At 47.5% G+C, this 22,157-nt stretch overlaps 1 protein-coding gene across 1 annotated transcript in view; it reads right to left on the bottom strand.

Moving 5' to 3' along the window:
• Positions 1–274: 274 nt before the first annotated feature.
• Plpp3 (phospholipid phosphatase 3) overlaps positions 275–22,157 on the bottom strand; it is a 73,449-nt gene continuing 51,566 nt past the window's right edge. The window contains exons 5-6 of the mRNA XM_052176887.1: positions 14,155–14,331; positions 275–2,120 (exon numbers count right to left, since the gene is read on the bottom strand). Of these exons, the coding sequence (XP_052032847.1) occupies positions 1,995–2,120; positions 14,155–14,331 (303 nt within the window). The 3' untranslated portion in view covers positions 275–1,994. The remainder of the gene's footprint in view (positions 2,121–14,154; positions 14,332–22,157) is intronic.

The following is a 22,157-nucleotide window of genomic DNA, read 5'->3' as shown; positions in this document are numbered from 1 at the left end:
CACAGCTTCCACCTCCTCCATGAAAACCCTGCAGAACACAAAAGACCCTTTTAAGAGGCTAGAGATGAGAGTCAGCCCCCAGCCTTCCTCTACAAACAGGCTTCAGAGATGAAAGGACAGCTTCTCCATCCTGCCTTTGCAATGTCCACTAAGCAATCAGAGCTGGTGCCCCACTAAGGTAAGCCCACTCAGGAGGGCCCCCTGCAGCACCCGGGCCTCCTGTCCTCAGACCCCAAAGAAGCACCCCTTAAACAGTTCAGCACCAGTGCCTTGGTTAGTTGTGTTATGAGCTTTTATTTAAAAAGCACATTTAATACATGTTTAGTTTCTCAGATACACATTTTTTTTTCACTTTGTATGCCACAAAAGTGTTTGAATATTATTCTCTTTACAAAACGGAACCTTACAAAAATACTGACAATTTAATGTTTTTATACAGTTTTTTTTCCCTCTCTAGTTGCAGTTATTTCATTGTAAAACAATGGCTACCACAGAACTATGATATCTTTAGTTGAGATTAAAAAAACAAAACAAAACAAAACTCAATGCTCCTTTAAGCAGCTAAAGTAAATAACACAGGTGGAGACACAGTTTATAATCATAGTGGATATAACTAAAATTGTTTCAGAAATAATATCTTACATAGTTAACTTTTAATGTTTTATACATTATTTATATAATATTTATATATAAAATCATAGCTTGCTATATGTTGAAATGAAAGGACGGAGTCTGGGAGGATGTGCATGTAGTTGATCCATATGGTTACATGTAGCCCTTTGAAAGATTTGAAAAGCACTTTTTCTTTTCCTTCTTCGCTTCCTTGGAGGTTCAGTAGAAGGGCCCTTGTCTACTGTCTACAGTGGGACCTTGCTTGGAAGGACACTTGTGGAGGATGAGGAAAATTCTTTACACAGATTTAACCCATGTGTTCTGCCCAGCAGAACCCACCAAGAACTGTCTCAGGGGTCAACCCCGAGACAATAGTGCTTTACACAGCAAGATCAACTCCTGCAAAGACCCGCCGGGCTCCCTTATCTCGAAGGGTAACCTTTTGGGCACAAGACTGTCTGCTACTCTGGCTCTCTCTGATCCCAAGGAGCCAAAAAAGTTGGTTTATTTTTTTCATTCTGCCCTTTCCCTCCCTCCCTCCCTCCCTGTCTCTTTACTGAGGCTCTTTTGATCAGCCAAAGATTGACCAGGCCTGTGCATCCCTGACCCTCACATGAAATCCTGGTAGGCACCCAGCAAGGATCTCGAGGGGATCTAGCAGTAACCGAAGTCTATGGGTTTCTACACGTGCAAGTGCCTGGCGATTGACCCTGCAAAGGCAGTTCCGCGTCACAGTGTGGTGTGTGAGAAGACACCCTACATGTCTCCTGAACTTGTGCTATTTGTGAAGTTCACTCTTCCACAAAGGGTCTCCTAATCTCTAAAAGTGAGGGGCTGTGGTTGTTAGCCTGGGGATGGGGAGATGACAGAGGCCTCAGGACTTGGGGATTGGATTCAGGATCTGATCACTCGACTGAAAAATTTGTGTGCTCATTCCCGGTATTTCGAGGCACAAAAACTTCCTTGAATCAAAGTCACAGTAGAGTGGGGCGGGCAGAGGGGCCGATTCGGTGCTGGTTCGAGCCTTGTGTGCTACATAAGAGCTCCAGCTGTTCTGGCCTGGGATTTCTCAGGTCACAAAAGGTGACCGTAGCCTCTGCTTAATTATTCTAGTGTTTTGCTTCTGACAAGCCCGTGCTCACTAGAACATGAACACTTAGCCAGCTGCACCGCCAGCACTAGGGACTCCGGCACTGTTGTCTCCACACAGGCAAACAACCTATTTTGGAAGGCCACAAGATAAGGCTTCTTTTTTTTTCTTTAAATGTTTTCAAAATCCATCGGGCAAAAAAGCTTTTCCCTACATTCTACTGTCTGATGAGATCGGAGAGCAGCAGGAACATGCAGTCGCTTCAGAGAAAGCGTTCTGGAGGCCGCAGCACCTACACCATGTTGTGGTGATTGTTCCTGTCGATGATGTCCACAGGAGACAGGATCTCTCTTCTGATCGCAGGGGCGGGCAGGGAGAGGGTCGTCTTAGTCTTGAAGAGGTCGGACACGAAGAACACCTAGGGTACAAACCAGAGATTCAAATCAGGAAATGCCTAGGCCTAGGAACAGGTGACAAACACAGACAAGTCGGCAAAGAGAGCCCGAGTCACAGCTTTTTAACTGAGGGAGGCGGCACGGAGAGGTCATAGAGCAATCACTGTGCAGACGGGAAACTGAGGCAATGATTAGCCTCCTGGGCTACGAAAAGGCGAACCCTACTTTTATAGATTTTTAGTCAGTGCTTTGAATCTGCAACCTAACATTTCTGATTTCTCAAGGCCATTGTGTCATGGTAGGTAAGTTCCCCCACAAGGGACGCGCTCATAGCTGCTCAGATACTAATCCACACTACTTTCCTTTTTCTTACAAAGGAATCCACCTCATTGCATGAGCCAATGTCAACTCTGATCAGCAGGAGCTGGAACAGGGAGAAGGGTCAGAGTGACTGTATTTCCCTGAAAGCCCCCATGATATCAACCATTTGAGAAGGGGGGCGGGGAGAGTCAAGAAGCCTGGGTCTTGACACGGAGAGTCAGCAACTTACTGGGAAGAGAGGTCAGTGGACAAACCTCCTGCCCTCATTCCCAGCATTCTTCTTCCTCCTCAGCATGTGACCTTCCTGAGTCTTTCTTATAACGATTGGGAAACATTTACAAAACACCCACTTGCAAGATGGCTCAGACGGTTGGTTGCTGTCTGAGAGAAGCTTCTGAGGAAAGAGTCAAGAACCAATGAGCTACTTGGCTTCCCATCAGGAAGCAAAGTAAATGTGCAGAATCTGCCAAGACATTCGGCAACAGACAGGGGTTTGTACGAAATAATCCGTTGTGATTGGCAGCTGTCATTATTTTAATAGGAAGTACATAACTGGAATTGAAATATATAAAGATCCTGGCTGAGGACATGGCTCAGTGGTGCCTATCTAATAGTCTAATAGCCTGATCTGCTACAGACAGACAGGCAGACACATACACAGACACACACACACACACACACACACACACACACAGATTTCTGTGTCCCTCAGCTTTCTGAGCTGCAACTGTTTTTGCATTGCCTACCAGGCACTGAGTCTTCATTCTGAAAATACAGTTCTTAATTAGAATTTGCTAAACTAAGTCTCTAGCAGCCAGTCCCTGGCAACAGTTGAGCCTTGGACTTTTCTTTGCTGAACTAATTTCATTAGTTCACAGTGTTCTTTCTACAGTAGCACAGAAATCACCAGAGAGCTGTAACAATTGTAAGAGGCAGGTGCTGCTGCTGCTACTTTTTAAGAGAGGATAGACTGGCTACAAGATAAACATGTCAGAGTCCTGCCAGTCTCTACCAAATCCCTTGTACCATTTTGTACATATGCTACCAAATCATTTCAATTGTTTTTGTTAGAGAAACAGGGGGGTGGGGGTGGGAGAGAAGCTATTTCTATGCTACTAGAAGAAAGTGAAGTATTAGCTCCAAAATGTAACCCCTTAAGAAATGTACAGCTTTAGTGTCACTGAATGAGCCAAGGAAAAAGCTAACACTTTGTTCCTTTCCCATGGTACAAAAATTTTTGTCTTCTAGGCAGAGTCAAGCTTGGGTGTGTGGGGTGGGTATTAAACCCACCTGTTTCCCACCTGCTGGAGGCTCCCTGACTGGGCTCCCCATACACGTGGGAAGGAGACCGCAAGCGCTCTTAGATGTTAACATAGGATGTCAAAGCTTCGTCTGATCAGGGCCTGAGGTTTTCATCCCCCTCTCACCTCAAGCCTTCCCCGACCCCTCTCCACAGCTCCCGGTGCACTAGAATGACGCTCCCACCGGGCAGGTGCAGAGGCAGTAGCCAGTAGCCAATTCTCTACCTGAAAATTAGGCTCCTTTCATCTTAGCTTTGTATTTGCAAGAGATCAATGTCTCTGTTGGTGGCTTGTACCTTCACAGGCTTCACTTTGCTGTGAGATTATTCTCAAAGCCCTGACTTAAGAAACCTTTGCCCAGATTCCTTCCTGTATTTCTACCTACCATGGGGCAAATACAGAATAGAACAGTTCCTCTTCCCACAAATGGTCATCTTCTCGTCTCAATCGAAGGGGCTCCTGCCCACTCTGCATTAATATTTCTGTTTCCTAAATTGTCTCAAAAGGCTTGTACTGTCTGGAATAAAGTTCAATAAGATGCGTCTTTTCTTTTCTTTTCTTTTTAAGATTTATTTATTTATATGTATATGAGTACACTGTTGCTGTCTTCAGACACACCAGAAGAGAGCATCAGATCCCATTACGGATGGTTGTGAGCCACCATGTGGTTGCTGGGATTTGAACTCAGGGCCTCTGGAAGAGCAGTCAGTGCTCTTAACCTCTGAGCCATCTCTCTAGCTCCAAGATGTGTCTTTTCTTAATGCTCTGGACTGGAGCATGGTTGCTGAAGCTAGACTAAACCACATATGTGTTCTCATGTTTGCAAAGACTTGCTTCCTGAGGTTATTCCAGCTCCATATTATATTGCCTTTAGTACTTAGATTTCAGGTATTCAATATGCGTGTTGCTGAACTTATCAAATGCTCTCTGCTTTCTGGGAAGCAAGCATTGTGGACAAGCGCATACAGGGCTGAACACAGTGGGAGGTGGAGGCACATACTCAAATGCCACAAACACCCAGCCAAACGATACCAGGCAAACTTGAGCCAAACCTAGCAGCAGCCTGCCCATCACTGCACTTTGTCTTTGGCGTGGCTTGAGGCTACACAAACACTTTGGGACTTAGGAAACATGATCCCGGCAAGACTCAACCAGGCTACAATTTTCCTGATGTTTGAACAGCGGAACCCAGAGAGAACCAGTAGCAGACTCCTGGCCTGGAGCATCTGCCTCCTACTGAAGATGGTTCCCACGCAGAAAGGGAGCCAAAGGTCCAACTTGGGAAGGCTCTGCCTAGAGTCATCTCAGTGGCTGGACCACAAGAAAAACCCACTCCCAACTGATAGCCCCGCTCCACAGCTCCTCAGCTGCTTCCAAGAATGAACAAGAAGTAAAGTCTCAACAAGTGAAAAAAATGGGATTCCCCCAAAGAGCCAGCCCCCAAATACACATCGCCTAGAACCCTTGCTTTCAATTTCGTTCTGATTCTTGGAATTTTATAAACCACCAATTTTGACAGAAAAGAATGAATACAATCAATAAATACTCATTAAACTCCCAGCGTGTGTAAAGTCCCAGAACATTAATAAAACAGAGTTCTTGGACTCTGCAGGAGAACGGAGATCGATGGGGTGGGAACAAGAGCCAGGTAAATAGCCAACTATATAATACTGTGGTTAAACAAAAATTAGAATATACTTTATTTACTCTATGCCCATGTATACAAGCCTGTGCATGCTACAGCACGCATGTTGAGGCCAATGGACATCTTGTAGGAGCTGCTTCTCTCTGGGTCCCGGGAATCAAAATGAGCTTCTTAGGCTGGGTGACAGTTCCTTTATCAGCTGAGGTGCTCACTAGCTCCAACAAAGCTCTGTTTAAGCACCATCATAGAAGGAAGCATGGAGAATGTGGCATTTAACTCAAACCCAAAGGGCTGAGAGTGGGTCTTGAAGGCTGGCTCCCCAGATGGATATGTGATCTCGGCTTTGAAGACTCAGGGGGTGGTGGCCAGGTGGTGAATGGCAGAAAAGCTATCATAGGCAAAGATCACAGCCTGAAAAGACTCAGAAGTTAAAGCCAGAATGTTTAGGAACTGAAGGAAGCTCAGTAGGGCTAAGGCAGGGAGGGCAATGAGGCTGGAAAGAAGATTGTCCGATCTTTGGGCATCTGACCCCAGAAATCACTGTGAAGTGCAGCATCGCACTGGAAGAAAGGGCATCTAAGATGCTAGCGCGTCATATCTAAACAGGAGGAGGAGCCAGAGCAGGCAGTGTGACTAAGGAAGGAATTGCAGTGTCTAGGAGAGGCAGCGAAGACAAGGAGGTAGATTCTGAGATGCGAGGATGGAGTTCCAGCTGACAAGAGATGTGGGCGTGGACTTCGGGAGAAGCACTGGCTTTGCTCTAGTTGTTTCAGCTCCATAAACCTCAGCACTGGTTATCATGAGAACTCTTAAAATTGGGGTGATTCTGCTGGGCTGCTTTCTCCAGCCTTCTAATAACTTGGCTCCCCCAAGGTATTGTTTCAGGGAAGTGATTCTGACCTACTGCTAAGGTCCAATGTTTGGCCCTTCTGCGATCGGATGCAAGGGCGGAAGACAATTTACTTACACAAACACCCTGGACAATGTCACCCTTCCTCCAGCAGCAAGACTACACACAAACACGGAGGCTCTAGGAATCCCACTCACTCGATGAGGAGATAAGCTCGCAGTGTGAGGCCCTTGAAATGGCTGTTCTGCACCGCTCTCTGGCCACTGCCTACCCGTCTGAGGTGCTGGTCAGCTCTTTAAAGTAAATTGTTTTTCAAATCCAAGCCTTGCCATTACTGGGGACACAATACCTATCTCAGGGAGTGACAGGGTACAAATGTGGAACAGTGCCTAACGGCAAGGGAGAAGCTAAGTGGCAGGCAGCGTCAATGGCTGGTGTATTCAGTTCCTAGTTATAGAAAAATTACTTATTTTCTCTGTTCCTTAAGTGGCAAGGCAAGAGAGAACTAGGAAAAGCAGAATGGTAGGTATGGCGATGCATGTCTTTAAACTCAACACTCAGAAGGCTGAGGCAGGAGGATCAAGTTTAAAGTCAGTTTCTGTGATATATATAACAAAACAATAACTTGCGTGCGTGTGTGTGTGTGTGTATGTGTGTACATATACATGAGACTCATATACATATACATGCATATGTACACACAAATATATATGAGAGAGAAAGAGTGCACACGTGAGCCTGCAGGTGCAGACTCAAGCTAGTTACAGAGCTGAGGAGATGGAAGCTTTCTACAAGGTAGATAGGATCTACTTGCGAAGGCCTACAATTTCTAGAGCTATCTTGAGGAGTGAGTCAGCAGGCTTGCAAAAGTCTGTTTTTGATGTCTCATCACGAATCTTCACCTGCTGTGGAGATGCCTGCCACCCTTAGGGCACACAGCCCCATACAGCTTGGATGTCGCCTAGCACGAGATCACTAAGACCCATGTAGACTAGAAACCAGAAGTCAGTCATCAGCCCGGCTTCTGCTCCCACGGCATGGGTGGCTTAGTCAGCAAACGTTGCAAAGGCTTTTGGCTGGGGCACACAGCGACAGCAAACTTGACTCGCAGTGCTCAGGAATCCTTGAGGGTTTCAACTCTGTAAGTGAGCCCCTTGAAGATAGGAATCACACTGATTACACACTGAGACTTTTAGAAACCCCACTGAGTCTCCATACCAGCATGGGACAGATAACATAAAAGCAAGAGAATTTTAGAATCTCAGATGCAAAGGAAAACAAGAGTTTGCCTCTCTGGTCGGGGATTTTGCCACGTGCAGTCCTTTAACCTCCAATTTCAGAATCACCTGGGCAGTTCTCAAGAGGGCAGATGTCTGAGGATCTGCGGGTGGCCTGGAATGTGCACTTTACCCAACACTGTGGCGATCTGTGGTACAGACTAAAGCTAAGAGAACAGCAGTGGACAGTGTGGGAAGGGGATGGAAGGGCTCAAACCCTCCACCTGCCATCCTCAGGGACTTGCAGCTTGTACCCTTGACAGTAGCTCCTTCATCTCCACGCTGGGATCCACCACGACCTCTCCCACCAGAGCCGCTACCACCTCCCATTGGTCCCTCCTACAGTACTCTTAATAACCTTCCATTTTGCTGTTACAACATAGGCTTTGATGTGTGGTTCTTTGAATGCTCTATCATGCTTCCCTTTCTAGACTCTGAGCTACTCCAAGGCCAGGATTGTGTTGAGTCATTAGTGCCCAGAAGTTGCAGTCCTTGATAGAAGCTGGCCAACTCCCGGGTGACTGCAGACACCAGAGCTGCCTCTCTTCTGCCTACACTTGCAGAAATGTGTCTTGGCCAAGGGATTTCCTTTCAGGTTTCTAGTGTTCCACACAGAGCTGTCTCTCAGATCTTGTTTGGAGAAGAAAGCCCTTGGAACTGATGCACCCTCATGGCCTAGTAACAGTAAGTACTGCATAACGAATGACAAAGTATCTTTGGCAGCCTAAGTCTTTTGACTCTAAGGGAGTTACTCAATTCGTAGTCATTGCTTTTTGACCTCAAAAAAAGACTTTCGATGCCTACTGGCACCAGGAATTTGCCATTGTCTGTGTTGAGTGTTAGCCAGGTGCATTTGAGAGGGACTGAGATGGGCTAGGAGCACACGGTAATTACAACCAGTTTCTCTTGCTCCAGACTAGAACTGAATGATGTTTTCTAATCACCTACTTGCCTTGTATTTGTGTACAACTGGTACTTCAACAACAACAACAACAACAACAACAACAACAACAACAACAACAAAACAGGACATGGCTCAGCAGTTGAGAGCATTTGCTGTTTTTTCTGGGGATCCAGAATTATGGGGCTCAGCATCCATAATTCCCCCCCCCCCAGTTCCAGGAGATCTGACACCATTGCTGTCCGCTCACCGCACCAGACACCCACACAGTACACAACATATACGTAGGCAAAATACTCATACACATAAAATAAAACTTAAAAGTTAAGGAAATAAAATAAATAGTTTGGTTCTCGGCCCCCACATCCTGTGCCCATCCACTGGACTCGCTCATGTCCACGTCGGCTCTCACCATACCACCGTCTAGCCATTAGTAAGTTACAAGAGCAGCTGGTAGGTCGCCACCAGCATTTAAAAAAAAGATAAAATAGAAAATGTTAGACAGGATCGCTGACATGACAACTAGCAAGCTGCAAGATCGACTGCCTCCTCTGAGTTTCGACTTCATCCCCTCCCTCTCAGCAGAGGAAAGAAAAAAGGAGATTCTTAATGCACTTTGCAAACTCTGGAGTGCTGTAAAGATACTCTTCCCATCTCCGGATCTATGCGCTGGCTTCCTTTCCCTGGCACATCCACTTTCCCGCCTACCTGACAGTGGGGAACTAACTAGGTAGCAAGGCCAGCTTTGGGCATCACTGCCAGACTTTAGCAGGAAGATGAGACTTCATTAGCTCAGGGGATGTGGGTGGCATTTCTTCCATTCCTCTGGACGCAGGCAAGACTGGAATATATCCAGAGGGAGCAGGTAGGAATCTCCTACTAGAGGAGGAAGAAGTCCTGCAAATTCCAGGGATAGAATGCAGGCTTGGTACTGCTGTTTTAGCCCCTGTAACAACACAGGGACCTGGAACTGGTTCTGACTCTGTGTGGACTTGGGCGTGTGCTGGGCTCTCCTCACTAAGCTTCCTCTCACAAGGCTGCCGCGGCCTAGCTCTTCCTCACGTGAGCATTCTTGCCCCCCACTCTTCCCAAGGTCACTGCTCTGGGGCAGAGACAAAGAATGCCCTCGCCCTTCCCTGCATCCTGGAGGAAGATAGCAGGCACAAAAGAGCAACTGCTAGTGGGGGGCCACACCCCCAGGAAGAGAAAACCAGGAAAGACTGCTGTGTGTTTATAAAACTTGGGAGCAGCTGCTTCCTCTGTTGAACCCATAGCTACGGGGGCCTGGCCCTCCTCTGACCCCTCCCAATGCCCCCCTAATTTACCATCTGTTAGAGGGTCAGTAAGGAGGTGACCAGATCTGCAAGTTGTCACCAGACAGGAAACGAACCAATGTCCGCCCTTCTGTCCCACTGCCTGGCTGAAGCCAGGTATAGGTTTGGATCTTTGGAAGGGGGAGCTGCAGAGCTGTGCAGGTAGGAAGAACAAGGGTTTGTGCAGCAGCATTTGGCTCTGTTTGTCTGTCTGTTCTGTGCACCTGGAGGTCTGTCTAGTCTCTGCAAATGAAAGATAACGTGTGTGTGTTTGTCTGGGAATACTTCCCCTTCTGGGCTCTGGTTGTGTCTGGGCTGCGGCCTTCTGCTTTCTTCCTCTGTCCCATTCCTGCAAAGGTGTGCCTTGGTGTGCTGTCCTGTCTGGGTTCTAGCATCTGTGCTGAGTCCAAGGCACTGTGTAGACTGTGTTTCATCAGGTTCCAGAGTCTTCCCTTTCTGGAAAGCAGTCAGTTAGTGCGCAAACTAAACCCACTCTCCTTGGACACGCCACTTTTGTCTAGACAAATCTGCTCGCTGTGAAAAAGCCAACCTCCTCAGACTTGGATGAACGTCCTGGCTGTCAGCCTGCTGTCCAAGGCCATGCAGGAGCTGATCCGTGATTAGGGTAACGTACTGAACCACTGGTGGGCTTAAGGGTGACCCCCAAATTTAGGACATGTTTGGGGAGATTGCTCCACCTCAAAGAGCAGGCCCAGCTTAGGTACACAGACACTGTCCCAGAGAATAACCTCTGTGCAAAAAAGATGGACAGGCTGCAAGGCTTCCAAGCTTACCTGGCAGATAAAGAGCCTAGGCTCAGAGGAGAAATACCACCCGAGACCACACCCAATTCATCATACATGACGGCCCCAGTGTTGATCAGCCACTGATGAATGTCAGCTATGACACCAGGCACCCAGAATAACCGCAAAATTAAGCTATGGATTTGGTATCAAGGCATTGGCCATCTAGTTGAGCAGACAGATACTTGAATAGGTAATGAGCAGAAGAGGCCAAAGCCATGGCAGAGCAAAAACACTGGAATCTGGGGGAACACTAAAAGAAATCTGGGCAGTTCTAGCTTCAGGGCCTGGGGAAGGTGTGGCGAGATGAACACTGGTCCCTCAAATGTATCCAGAAGCCACTCTCCAGACCTGTAAAGATACTACCTCACACCTGACTAAACAGACTTTGCTGATGAGATTTGGTATGGCCACGGAAATGGGCAACATGACTCTGGGTTATAAATGTAATCAAAAGCCCAAGGAGGAGGAGCAGGCAGGGGGAGAGGCCATCCACCAAGGAACACAGGTAGCTAGAAGAGGCAAGAAAATGCTCCATTTGGCCTCTTCCTGGAACACAGCCTTTTCCACACCTTGATTATGGCCTAGAGAGACACAATTGTGATTCCTGAGTCCTGGGACTTAAAAAAACATCCATACTGTAGATTAGGCTCACTTGTTACAGCAGCTCTGAGTGACTCATACAAGAGGGTTCACCAGAGGTGAACTGGACTGTGCTCTATCAAAAGGAGTAGTGAAGCTATCTAGCGCAAGGACTCAGTGTCATAAAATAAGAAGCCTGGCATGCCTTCAGGGAGAGAAAAGGGCAGGAGGTCTTAGAGTGTTGGCTGTGTGTCACACTGTGTGCCTTAATCCTTGACTCCTGTGTCTCCTCATCAGTGATAAGAGTTGCTGCAGTGACCAATCCACAGGCGTTAGCGAACCCACACCTCCACTTGGGCAACCAGAGGCCACGGAGGCTTGGCAGGAGAGGTTTTCTGGCAGAGGGGGGAATGGATTCTGAGCATCTTGGCACCCTGTGGCATAAGTGTTATGTGCTGTATCTCTCTGGAACCTTCTGACCCAGGAAGATGTCACTGGATGTTAAGAATCTTGACTTCATAGTGGCACCCACCTTTAATCTCAGCACTCAAGAGACAGGGCAGGTAGAAGAACTCCATGAGTGTGAGGCAAGCCTGGCCTACACAGTGAGTTCCAGGCCAGACACGGTTACACGGTGGGGTCTTGTCTCAAAAATATAACAATATTAAAGAAACAAATATCACAAATATACCACATTCATAAGTGAGAAGAACCCTTGCTTTCCTCAGGACTCGCTGATGGTAAGGGACACCTCTGTCACACAGTATAAGTAGAGCAAAGGTCGGAGCCAGCCCAGAACACTAAGGCTCCATTGCCCACGAGAGCTGACAGAGCTGAAACCCTACAAGGCAAACAAATGCCCTCTCAAGCCAGTCTGGGACTAGACACTCAGTGTCCTCCCCAGACGCCTCCTCGAGGACCAGCCTCTCTGACTCAGTGCAGCAGCTGGAGCTCCGCGTCTGTCTCTCCTTGTAATCAAAACCAGGACCACACAATCGGGCATCTCTCAGTGGGGAAGAACACGCTGGCTTCCTCTCTCCCCGCTGAGCATTCCCAAACTCTCACACTAAGCAGCCAGCCGCAGCTTCCAGAGACTTCTCTACCCGGGCCTGTCAGAAGGTTTAAGCAAAACAAATCCCTCAGTTCTGTGCTTCCACGCTACTGGGACCCAGGAGGCCCTGGCTGTGTATCAGGTAGAGTTTGGTATCTAAAGCAAAATGATCAGATCAATGAGACTGACTCCCTGTCACCCCATGTTGACAGGTAATAAAAGGGCAAAAGACAGGGTAAGATTTCTGTCACCTCTTTCCAAACTGTCTCCATGGTGAAAAGAAAATTCCAGACTCAAAAGGCTAACCGGATCAGCCCAAGGCTTGGGAAGGCCCTACAAAACACTTAAATGACACTCTAAAACAGCTGTCTACACAATTTCTGCCTGAGGTAGAGCTGGCTGGCCTGGTGTCTGGTGCCCTTCCCCCAGTGCTAAGCACAGAGGGCATTGGCTGTGAGTCAATCTCAGAACAGATCTTTGGCCTTGGGTGACCGAAGTCATCTCTCCAAGCCTGAGTTGCCTCATCTGTGCAGCGGTGCCATGTGCCCCAAAGAAGTCACAGGGCAAAGCATCCAGGGAGGTGCCAGCAAACCGTGGGCGCTTTACAGACGCGGGCTCAACTTCTCAGCCCACACTGCCAGAGCTAAACAGGATAAAGGCAAATGCGCAGATTTCCTTCTGGAAAATAAGCTTTCATTCTCCCAAAGTCTGTCTAATTGCTCATGGCCAGAGCCCCAGAGTTTGTAGTATGAAAGAGAGGAAAGCCACGCATGATCCCCACACCTTTTAAGTTTTTAAATTGGGGGTAAGGGAGACTTCGATTAGGGCAGTGGCCCACTCTCGCAAGATGCCCAGCAGCATGGGCTGCCCTCCTGCTGAGAGCAAAGCCCAGAAGGGCCCAGGCAGCAAAGAGTTACCCTCTGTGCAAATACCCATCCCCCACTGCCATCACATATTAAAGGGCCAGGCACCAGGGGACAAGCTGGAGGGTGACAGCTGTTCTGGGTAACAATTGGGTCCCCTAATTTGCTTTCTCTTCTGGAGAGAAATACACCACACACCACACACACACACACACACACACACACACACACACACACAGAGAGAGAGAGAGAGAGAGAGAGAGAGAGAGAGAGAGAGAGAGAATGATAAGAGAGCAGCCAGGGGTCCTATGCCTAAGCTAGCAGGTAGGTCAGGTCCTTCTTTCACCAGTGTCTACTCTGAGCACCCTTACATGGCCTCTGTATTGCTGACCACACTGTGTCTGACCTTTGCTGACCTGCTGAGGCCCAACTCATGTGTCCACTACAGTCCAGCATTGCCCTCTGGACTTCCTATGGGATTGGGGCAAGCACTGCGAAGAAGGGCTTAAGAAAGCTTAAGTCCAAAGTTTGAGCACAGCACCTCTGGAATGCAGGAAGGGGATAGGAAAGGTGGAGGTTCAGGGAAGTAGAAAGCCCGATCCCGCCTTCATAGGAAATCAGGATGAAACATGTGAAAAAGCAATATGTTTTGGAGGGAACCAAGATGTGCCCACCCCAAGTTCAGTCTCTATGGAGTTTTGATATTTAAGGGCCTAGGCCAAAGGAGGGCTCCTCCTTCAGCAAACCTCCTATTCTCTAGTTGACACAGACCAAGGTTCCTGGAGATCACAGGCGAGTGTGGAGATTTCCCAAGAGGCAGAGGACTGCTACTGACTAACTAGTGTCCCACCCACCAAAGCAAGCTGTGTCAGGGCACTGTCATTCCACTGGGCACTCACATGTGTGCTTGTGTAACTTTCTAGTCTGCTGTCGTCACATACAGAATAAGTGGACAATGCTTAAGCTGTCTTCTGATTACAGCATTCTACAAGCCAAAACTTGTGCTCACAGAGAAAAGGATTCACAGGAGCTACCAAACGATTGCCATCTACTGATGGGGTCTGCAACTGCTGTAGTCACTGGGCTGGAAACATTTAACAAGCATCAATTCAGGGCTCTGTATGAGTGCCAAGGACAAAGGGCTACTTACTATGCAGCAGGCCACCAGAGCTCCTTGGGCAAATCCTGCCAGGACGTCACTAGGATGATGTTTGTAGTCAGAGACACGTGACAATCCCGTGTAGAAGGCCATCATGAGCAAAGTGAACTGCAGGAGGGGGCGGAGCAGCCGGGCCCCGCGCCAGGTGAAGCGGGCCTGAAGGTATAGCTGAGGGAAAGAGATAAAAGACATGCTAAGTGACTTCTCATTCACAGATACTAGCACACTAGGCTAGCATGCTCTACATTTCTGCCAGCTGAAACCATCTAGACAGGGTGTGATATACTGTGCACAGAGCACCTAATGTGGACATGATGTCCCACAGGTAAATGCTGATCTTCATTTTTAGAGCATAAAATTTTGATTTTTCATTCAAGAGATAAGCTAAGGAGACCTGAGTAAGAGAGTACCTATGAATGTTTTTCACATACTGCTAGGCGCACAGTAAGCGTTTCATAAACGTGACTTTCCTCTTATCTTCTGGATCTACTTAGAGATCAGTACTACTTAGAGAACAGTAACCAAGGCCTGCAAAGGCTTTGTTGTGGGATTGATCACAATTTACTTTACATGTTTTCGAGTTTTCTCAGGGATTACAGATGGCCCCAGGGACCAGCAATTTACTGCAACAGCAAGGACATACCAGTGAGGCTTTGAGTACGCTCCTCTGACACTCTCAACAAGGGCATGTTTCTGCTTTGAAAGAAAGCAACTCTATCTAAGAGAAGCTTCCAAGTCACCATTAGGAACCTGGATTCTGAATTATCAAAAGGAGGAAATGTAAACCAGCCAGACAATGCCAGAGGACTTTCAAGGGACGGTTGACAGACAGATACTGCACTGGGTAGGGAAGAAGAGTAATCCTGAAGAAAAATGGAAGAAAAAGACAAGGGAAAAAAACACACACACAACTCAGACACCACCTCTGGCCCAAGGAAAACTGAAATGACGTCAGCTGGGTATTGTCCCCTCTGGAGTTATCTTGCGAGAGCTTCCGCTTTAACCTCTGGGCACAACCTACTTCCCAGGTTCCTGTGGGAACTTGGGAAATGAAGGGGAAGAATCAAGAGGAACAAGGGGGAACTTCCGACTACAAATCAAAGCAGGGGAGAGGCCACGGCAAGGAAGAGTAGAAGGAGGGGCTGTTAGGCACAAGGCAGGCCTGAGGTGGGGGCAAAGGCCAGACCCCCTCAGGAAGGAGTATGCCAAGAGCCAGGGAGCCGAGCTGAGGGGACAGAGAATGGATGATTCCAGAGGCACGTGGGCTGTGCAGGAGCTACGTTCTAGGACAAAGCCCTTAACTACACAGAAAATACAAAGCTACCCATAGAAAACAGCAGGTGGCTCTACCGTTATTTCAATCCAATGAGTCTAGTAGGAGAAACTCTAAAAGTGATGAAAGAAAAAATCGTAAGAGGGGCTGGAGAGATGGCGCAGCTGTTAAGAGCACTGACTGCTCTTCCGAAGGTCCTGAGTTCAAATCCCAGCAACCACATGCTGGCTCACAAACATCTGTAATGAGATCTGACACTCTCTTCGGGTGTCTGATGACAGCTACAGTATACTTACATATAATAATAAATAAATCTTAAAAGAAAAACAAACTAATAAGATGTACACTGTTGTTGACTGCTAATTCTGTTTATATATATATATATATATGTATATATATATATATAAATGGCTTCATTTATAAGAATCATTCATAAGATTCACATTCATTTACAACAATGAATGTGCAAATTCAATTAGAATTTGATGCACATTCTAGAATACTTGGAGAATAAAATTAGACATTTCATTCTCAAGAAAAAAGTCCCAAAGAACAGACCCATGGACTGGCAGATGCCAGTCTCCACATACAGTTATAGGCACAGTAAGTTTATTTATTGATGTGTTGAACAGGCACCATTAAAGGAGGGACAGAGTAGCTAGGGACATTGCGAAAGGCAAAGGATGCTGGACTCGAACTGTCAAGATAAAAGACTTTTAATGGAAGTTTAATGGTGGTGGCTGTGGCTGCATTTGGAGACATTCGGCCACAGAGGGCCTAGGGGTCAGGCCAGGGAACCTGCCTTTTGTTAGGCAGACTGCTTTCTCTTGAGCTGTATTCCATGCCATACTAAGGGTCTCTCACAAGACTGGAGAACACATTATACCAAGTCCTTAACATAAAATGATCAAAGGCTTTGAGTCCTTCAGGGGGAAAGACACACTTAGCCAGAAATTACTTATTTTAGAGAATACCTGCCTACTGAAGGAAAAAAAAAAGCATTGGAAATTATGAAAATTGGTTTTAAGAAAAGCACTCAGTTTGATGAAAAAACAATCTAGATGCTTTGTAAGGAGTATAGGCAGGGTTGGGTTACCATGGGCAGTGTAAATGTTATAGTGACTCTAAAGCCTTGGGCCATGGCCTACACCCTGTTTATGCTGCAATACTTTGATATGATGAACCAAAAGACCCTGCCCTTAGCCGGGCAAGGACTCTCTTATCCAAGCAGACAGCCCAGGCAAGTGCACTGTGAGTTTGAGACCTGCCTGGACTATAGTGTCTCTCTCTCACTATGGGGGTGGGAACAGTCTCTCAGCAAGCTAAAACAAGTTCAAGGAAGGACGGACATTCTGGGTGCCACCTCAGGTTTGCCTTCTCTAGCTACTCTTGGTGATGGACAGGAGGGGCGGATAACAACAGAAAGAACATAGGTTTTCATCAGTGAGCCCTTGGGAGCCTCCATTTCCTCTCAGGAGAAGGAAGAGTAACAATCATTGTCTGAGAGGCTGCAGTATGGTTGGTGGGCTACACAGAGGGCACAGCACAGCACACAACTCAGTAAGTACAAGCTTTTATTCTTATAAATAAAACACTTATTAAAAAATAATACTTAGAAAGCCAAAGAAGATTTTATTCTTTAACCACATCTCTTTAAGTAGCTCTAAGATTTTTCAGTTTCCTTCACTGAAAAAAAAAAAAAAATCTATAGACCTTGGAAAGTGCTGTGCAGAATCCCACCCTTCCCTGGCTTGTTGCCTGCCCACTTAGGTCACAGGCCTTGGAAGCCAGGGTGGGGCAGAGGAAGGGTGGGCTTCCCAACCGGACAAGGCTACATCTCCCCTGCCACTGACTCAGAGGCTTCAGGCTGGGGCTCCAGAAAAGAAAAATCTCATCGAGGAGCGGAACTCAGGGAGGAGACAGGCTTCAGAATAGCTCCAGGAAGAGAGGAAGGGGAGTGCTTGGGAATAAGGCTGGAGTATGGGCCATGGGAAAAGAATTCCTCACACGGACGGACGGACGGGGGATGACAGCCAGCAGATGCAACAGCCAGCACTGCCTCCACATCCATCAGGAACACCATGGGCTGGTGGTCAGGAATGACCCTGATGTCCACGATGGAGACACTCCTTTGCCTTGACTTATGGGTTATTCAATGACCATGACAATCTTTCCAAAACCAATAAATTACTAAAGAAAGACCTTGCGCAGTGACCTTCCACCCAGTGGCTGCTTTTGATCTGAAGTTAGTTAGGCAATGGTAGCTTTGTGGCACACCTACCGGCTCTACCACTAAGTGGATGGGATCTTCCCTGGTGCCTAAGCCCAGTTCGCAAGAGGTGACCCAGGACTGTGGTTCTGGTCTCGGGAGGTTCTCTATCCTGGAGCTTAGGGGCAGTAAGTAATTCTGGAGGCTCCACTCATCCCCAGTTCACGTCCAAGCTACCCAAGAAGAGGACAGTAAACCTTGTTGGCATAGTGCTGCTAAGCATGCCTATGATCCTGAACCAAATGAGGCTTTCTCAGTATTAGGGAGAGCCCAACAACAAAACAACAACAACAACAACAACAACAACAACAACAACATGCTGCTGAGGAAAGGAATGAGGAGAACTGAACAAAACCAGTCAGTTACCCCGACCACATCCAACCTGCTTCCGACATCTGGCCTCGCCTGTGTTTGTTTCTCTATGGGAAGGACTCTGAAGAATCCGATGCAGAACCCATGGGCTAAGCCTTACTGGGATACTGTGATGGACACTGTGCAAGAGCGCAGCTCTGACGCGAGAGCGAGATTCTACACATGAGCCGGGCTGGGTCGTCCTGTTTTTCTAAGTCTCATTTCTTGTGTATAGTCTAGAGGTGCTCATTTAAAAAAAAAATGCTGCAAGTGTGCATCGTGTTCAAAAACTGGAAAGACACATTATCACTGAAATCTGTTCGTTGCTAAAAGTAATAGGAATAATGCTATCCCTGCATCCTAACTATTTTTCTTGCTGGTGTTGAGACTGTGCTTCCAGTTGCTAAAACACAACTGCTGGTTGGAGGTGTGAGGAGGATTACAGTAAAAAGTGTGTGTCTGCCTCCTCTCTCCAGGGGAATGCAGATGGAACCTGGTACCCATATATATCACCACCCTCCATATCACTTCCTCTCTCCCTGGTCCTCACTTCAAAACGGGGGCGTCCTACAGAGTTGGAATTCCCCCAAGACCTCCTTATACTGAGTTCCAGTCTGGTGCTGTCTACCTGGCTGTGAGCCTGCAGGGTGTGAGCCCTGCTCCCAGCCTAATTCTTGCTAAGTCATTTGTGTTTCATGCTGTGATTTGCATACAGGAGAAACAGGTCCGTACAGTCCTCTCCTTTCCTTTCCACTGCTCTTGGAACAGGTGACTTAAGAGAGAAAAGCCAGTTTGTCCTCCTCGGATCCCTTACTGGGATACTCTTTCTGGGAGGCAGGATAGAGGTCAGCCACACCCAGAATGAGAAACTTTTGCTCTCCAGTCTCCTCCTTGACTACCCCCTGGCCCTGGCTCCTGTGCCTGCCTGGCAGAAGGCCACATGATGTAAACTAGAGTTTCCCTCTGTAGAGTTATTATTTAACTGCTTGGAAGACAAAAGAATTTTTTTCTCACCTGACGCTTTCTTCCTTTCCAGGAAATCAAATCTCATTTTCCATTATTGTCAAGGAGAAGGAAAGGAAATGACCATCCTGCCAGGCACTGTGTTAGCCAGTGAGCTAGGTGGTTAACTGCCTGCCACTGCCACAATTGTCACAGCAGGTGGACACCAGGGTGCTATGGCACAGAAGAGACCGAGGCAGAAGAGGCCTGTGGCTCAAGGCAACAGGGAGCTCTGAATCAAACAGAAAAAAAAAACCTTTCTGAATCTGTGATCTAACCGGAGGGCTCTTAGTCTCTGTAGGGAATTACTGCATTATACCAAGTCTTGGTTTTCTTAAACTTATCTCTTCAGTCTTGGAGGAGGAAAAAAAAAACAAACCCAAAACCTAAACCAAAACAACAAAAACAACAACAACAACAACAACAAAAACATCCCAAGGAGTGATCCCAGCTGTCATCTGGGACAAGTATAGTGTTGTCAACTGGGACAAGCTGCAGGGGTTCCAGGTTCCTCTACCGCACCTGACTCACAAGCTTATAAACATGCATGTCTCAAAGGCAAATACATTGTATACATGAATGGAAGGCCCAGCCTAGGAGTCTCACTTAATCAGCAGAATGAACGGCCCTTTCCTCTGCTCCATCCACCCCCACCTCCAATCAGGGAGCTTTGCCGACTGTCACTACTATATGGTTTTATGGTTTTTCTCCACAAAATTACGAGCATTTTTGGTGTTTCCAGGTGCTCGCATAGATCCTGGCTCACAACAAATGGGTGGATGAATACACAGATGGAAGGAAGAGGAAAGGAAAAAACATCTGGTACAGTGGTTTGCGCCCCCCCCCCCCAAAACAGCAATCCCGTTCCAATGAGAGGTCGGAACGTGGATCTGTGGGAATGCCTCGTGGGCACCCCAGACCCTGTACTCTGGGATTCCAAACACTGAACAAAACCTCAATGACTAAGAGCCACAGCCTGGAGAATGTGGCTGTCAGAGGTCAGCCACTTCCCTGTTTCCTTGGTACCCAACAGATACTGTGACATATAAACAGTTCTCACGGGGCAGTACAGAAAAAGCCGACGGGTAAAGGGTTCAGCAAAGAGGTTGAAGCCTTGCCCTAGGTCACATGGGCTCTTCATAATCTACAAGTCCATAAGAGGATGCACTGGAATCGGAAAGATGATCGAACTGTGGCCACGGTCATCCAACAGTTGTTTGTTCATCAACCGTTCACTTAACTCTAGTTAAGGGTGTGAAGGGGCACGGGAAGGGCTAGGAATGGTGGATGGGACTATCCATTCTGAGCAGGGTAGTCAGGGAGGGCTTTTACTCCCTGATAGTAAAAAAGAAGGAGACCTGAAAAAGGCAAAGGGCAAGGGGCCGCCTTTCAGGAAGAGCCTGGATGGAAACCTGCCACAGCCTACATGCACCGTGGAAGGGAGCTTAGCGATCAACTCTCGTGTGTGCTCTCCAATCCCTGCCACAGTACCTCTGGCCACCTGACCCACTGGAGGCAAGAGGCAGGGTGTGTGCTTTTATGCACCATGGGTTTCTCTGGTTCCTCATGTTTTCACTGGATCAACCAACCCCACCACGATTCCAAACAGCCACAATAAATCACTCATCTCCCTCCCCAGCCCAAGGGGCCATGCTATCACCTCTGTCTTCCTGGCCCTCTGTCTGAACCGTGTGACCAAGCCTTACGGAGTTCCACCTTCCCACTCCCATCGTGGCACTTGGTGCACAACAGGCACTCACTAAATATTTGCTACTTGCTGAATGGGTGAGGCCTGGATCTGATGCACCTCAGGAGCCCTGGAGGGTATCAAAGAATCTGGTACCACAGTGGAGATTCCAGATGAGCTACAAGAGTTGGTGTCTGCCCTGGTGTTGCTGTTTTATCCAGACAACTACACTGCCCGCATACCCCAACGATGGAGGCAAAGGGCCAATCTAGATGTGGTCCCTTGGGACACAGGACACGGCCCAGAGGTAGGAAGGATAGCGCATGCTTCTACACTGTTGCTTTGTCTGTCTTATTAGCATCTGCATCAGTCTCTAGCAGTCCTTAACCTAGTCCCTAAGCTTCCATGCCCAGAGATAATTTGGGGTTTGGGCCATGGTTTTTTCTAAGCCATCCATTTTACAAATCCAAACCCAATTTGGAGTGCCCTTCAAAGCTATGGAAGGTGCTATAGATGGCTGAAGCTGACAGGCCCACAGTGGGGATGCCTGGTGGATCCTGTCAGGCCCTCTCTTTGAACACCATGGTTACACGGACAGAAGTTCAGCCCCCATGACTTCCCTCCGTCCTTTCCGGCACATAGAGGACTTTAAACTTCTTTAAATAGAAACACATGGTGAATAGCACTGACACTCATTCTTGTTTTCCTTTCATTTGTCAGATGGAGAAAGAAGGGCCAGATCAGAATGGGGGTAACCAGTCTGGAAGATACATGTGACAGTCTCCCTTTTACAGATGAGTACACTGAGGCAAGTGTCTCACTAATACTTCACAACTAGTGATGGGCACAGCTGGAGCAGAGTCCACATCTGTCTGATTCTAGAGGCAAAAGCAGTCAAGCACTGAGCTTGGCTGGTTCACAAATGATTCTCCCCAGTGCTTTGGGAAAGGCGTGGATCACAGGCTCTTAGAAAAGTTCAGGGTATATGGTGGTAGGCCAGGATCCATGCCCAACTCTGGCACTTCCTGAAATCCAACATGAAATCATTGGGGAAGGGCTGGAGGGATTGTCTGACTGATCACGGGATTTCTATCTTCCCTCAGGTAACGAGCTTTAAACTTCCTTGAGACAGTTTTGCTCATGGGACACTGGAAAAGACTAGGATTTTTGTGAAATACCACACAAAACCTAGTTCTGAAGAACACAGTTCTCATTTTCAGCCTTTTGCTTCTGAGTTTGCTTTAAGGCAGAGAACTTTGTGTGTAGGGGTGTCTGTGCCTATGTCCGTGTGTGTGTTTCTGCAAGTATGATGTCTTCAAGGAATGAACATTGGATGGAACATTCTTGCACATGTTCCTAAGATCCTGTGGGGTGCATGCGTGTATGAATCCATCCATCCACCCATCCATCCA

The sequence above is a fragment of the Apodemus sylvaticus genome, chromosome 3 (assembly GCF_947179515.1).
Source record: "Apodemus sylvaticus chromosome 3, mApoSyl1.1, whole genome shotgun sequence".
Lineage (NCBI taxonomy): Eukaryota > Metazoa > Chordata > Mammalia > Rodentia > Muridae > Apodemus > Apodemus sylvaticus.
Note: the sequence above shows the minus strand (reverse complement) of the source record. Positions and strands in the feature narration are given on the sequence as shown.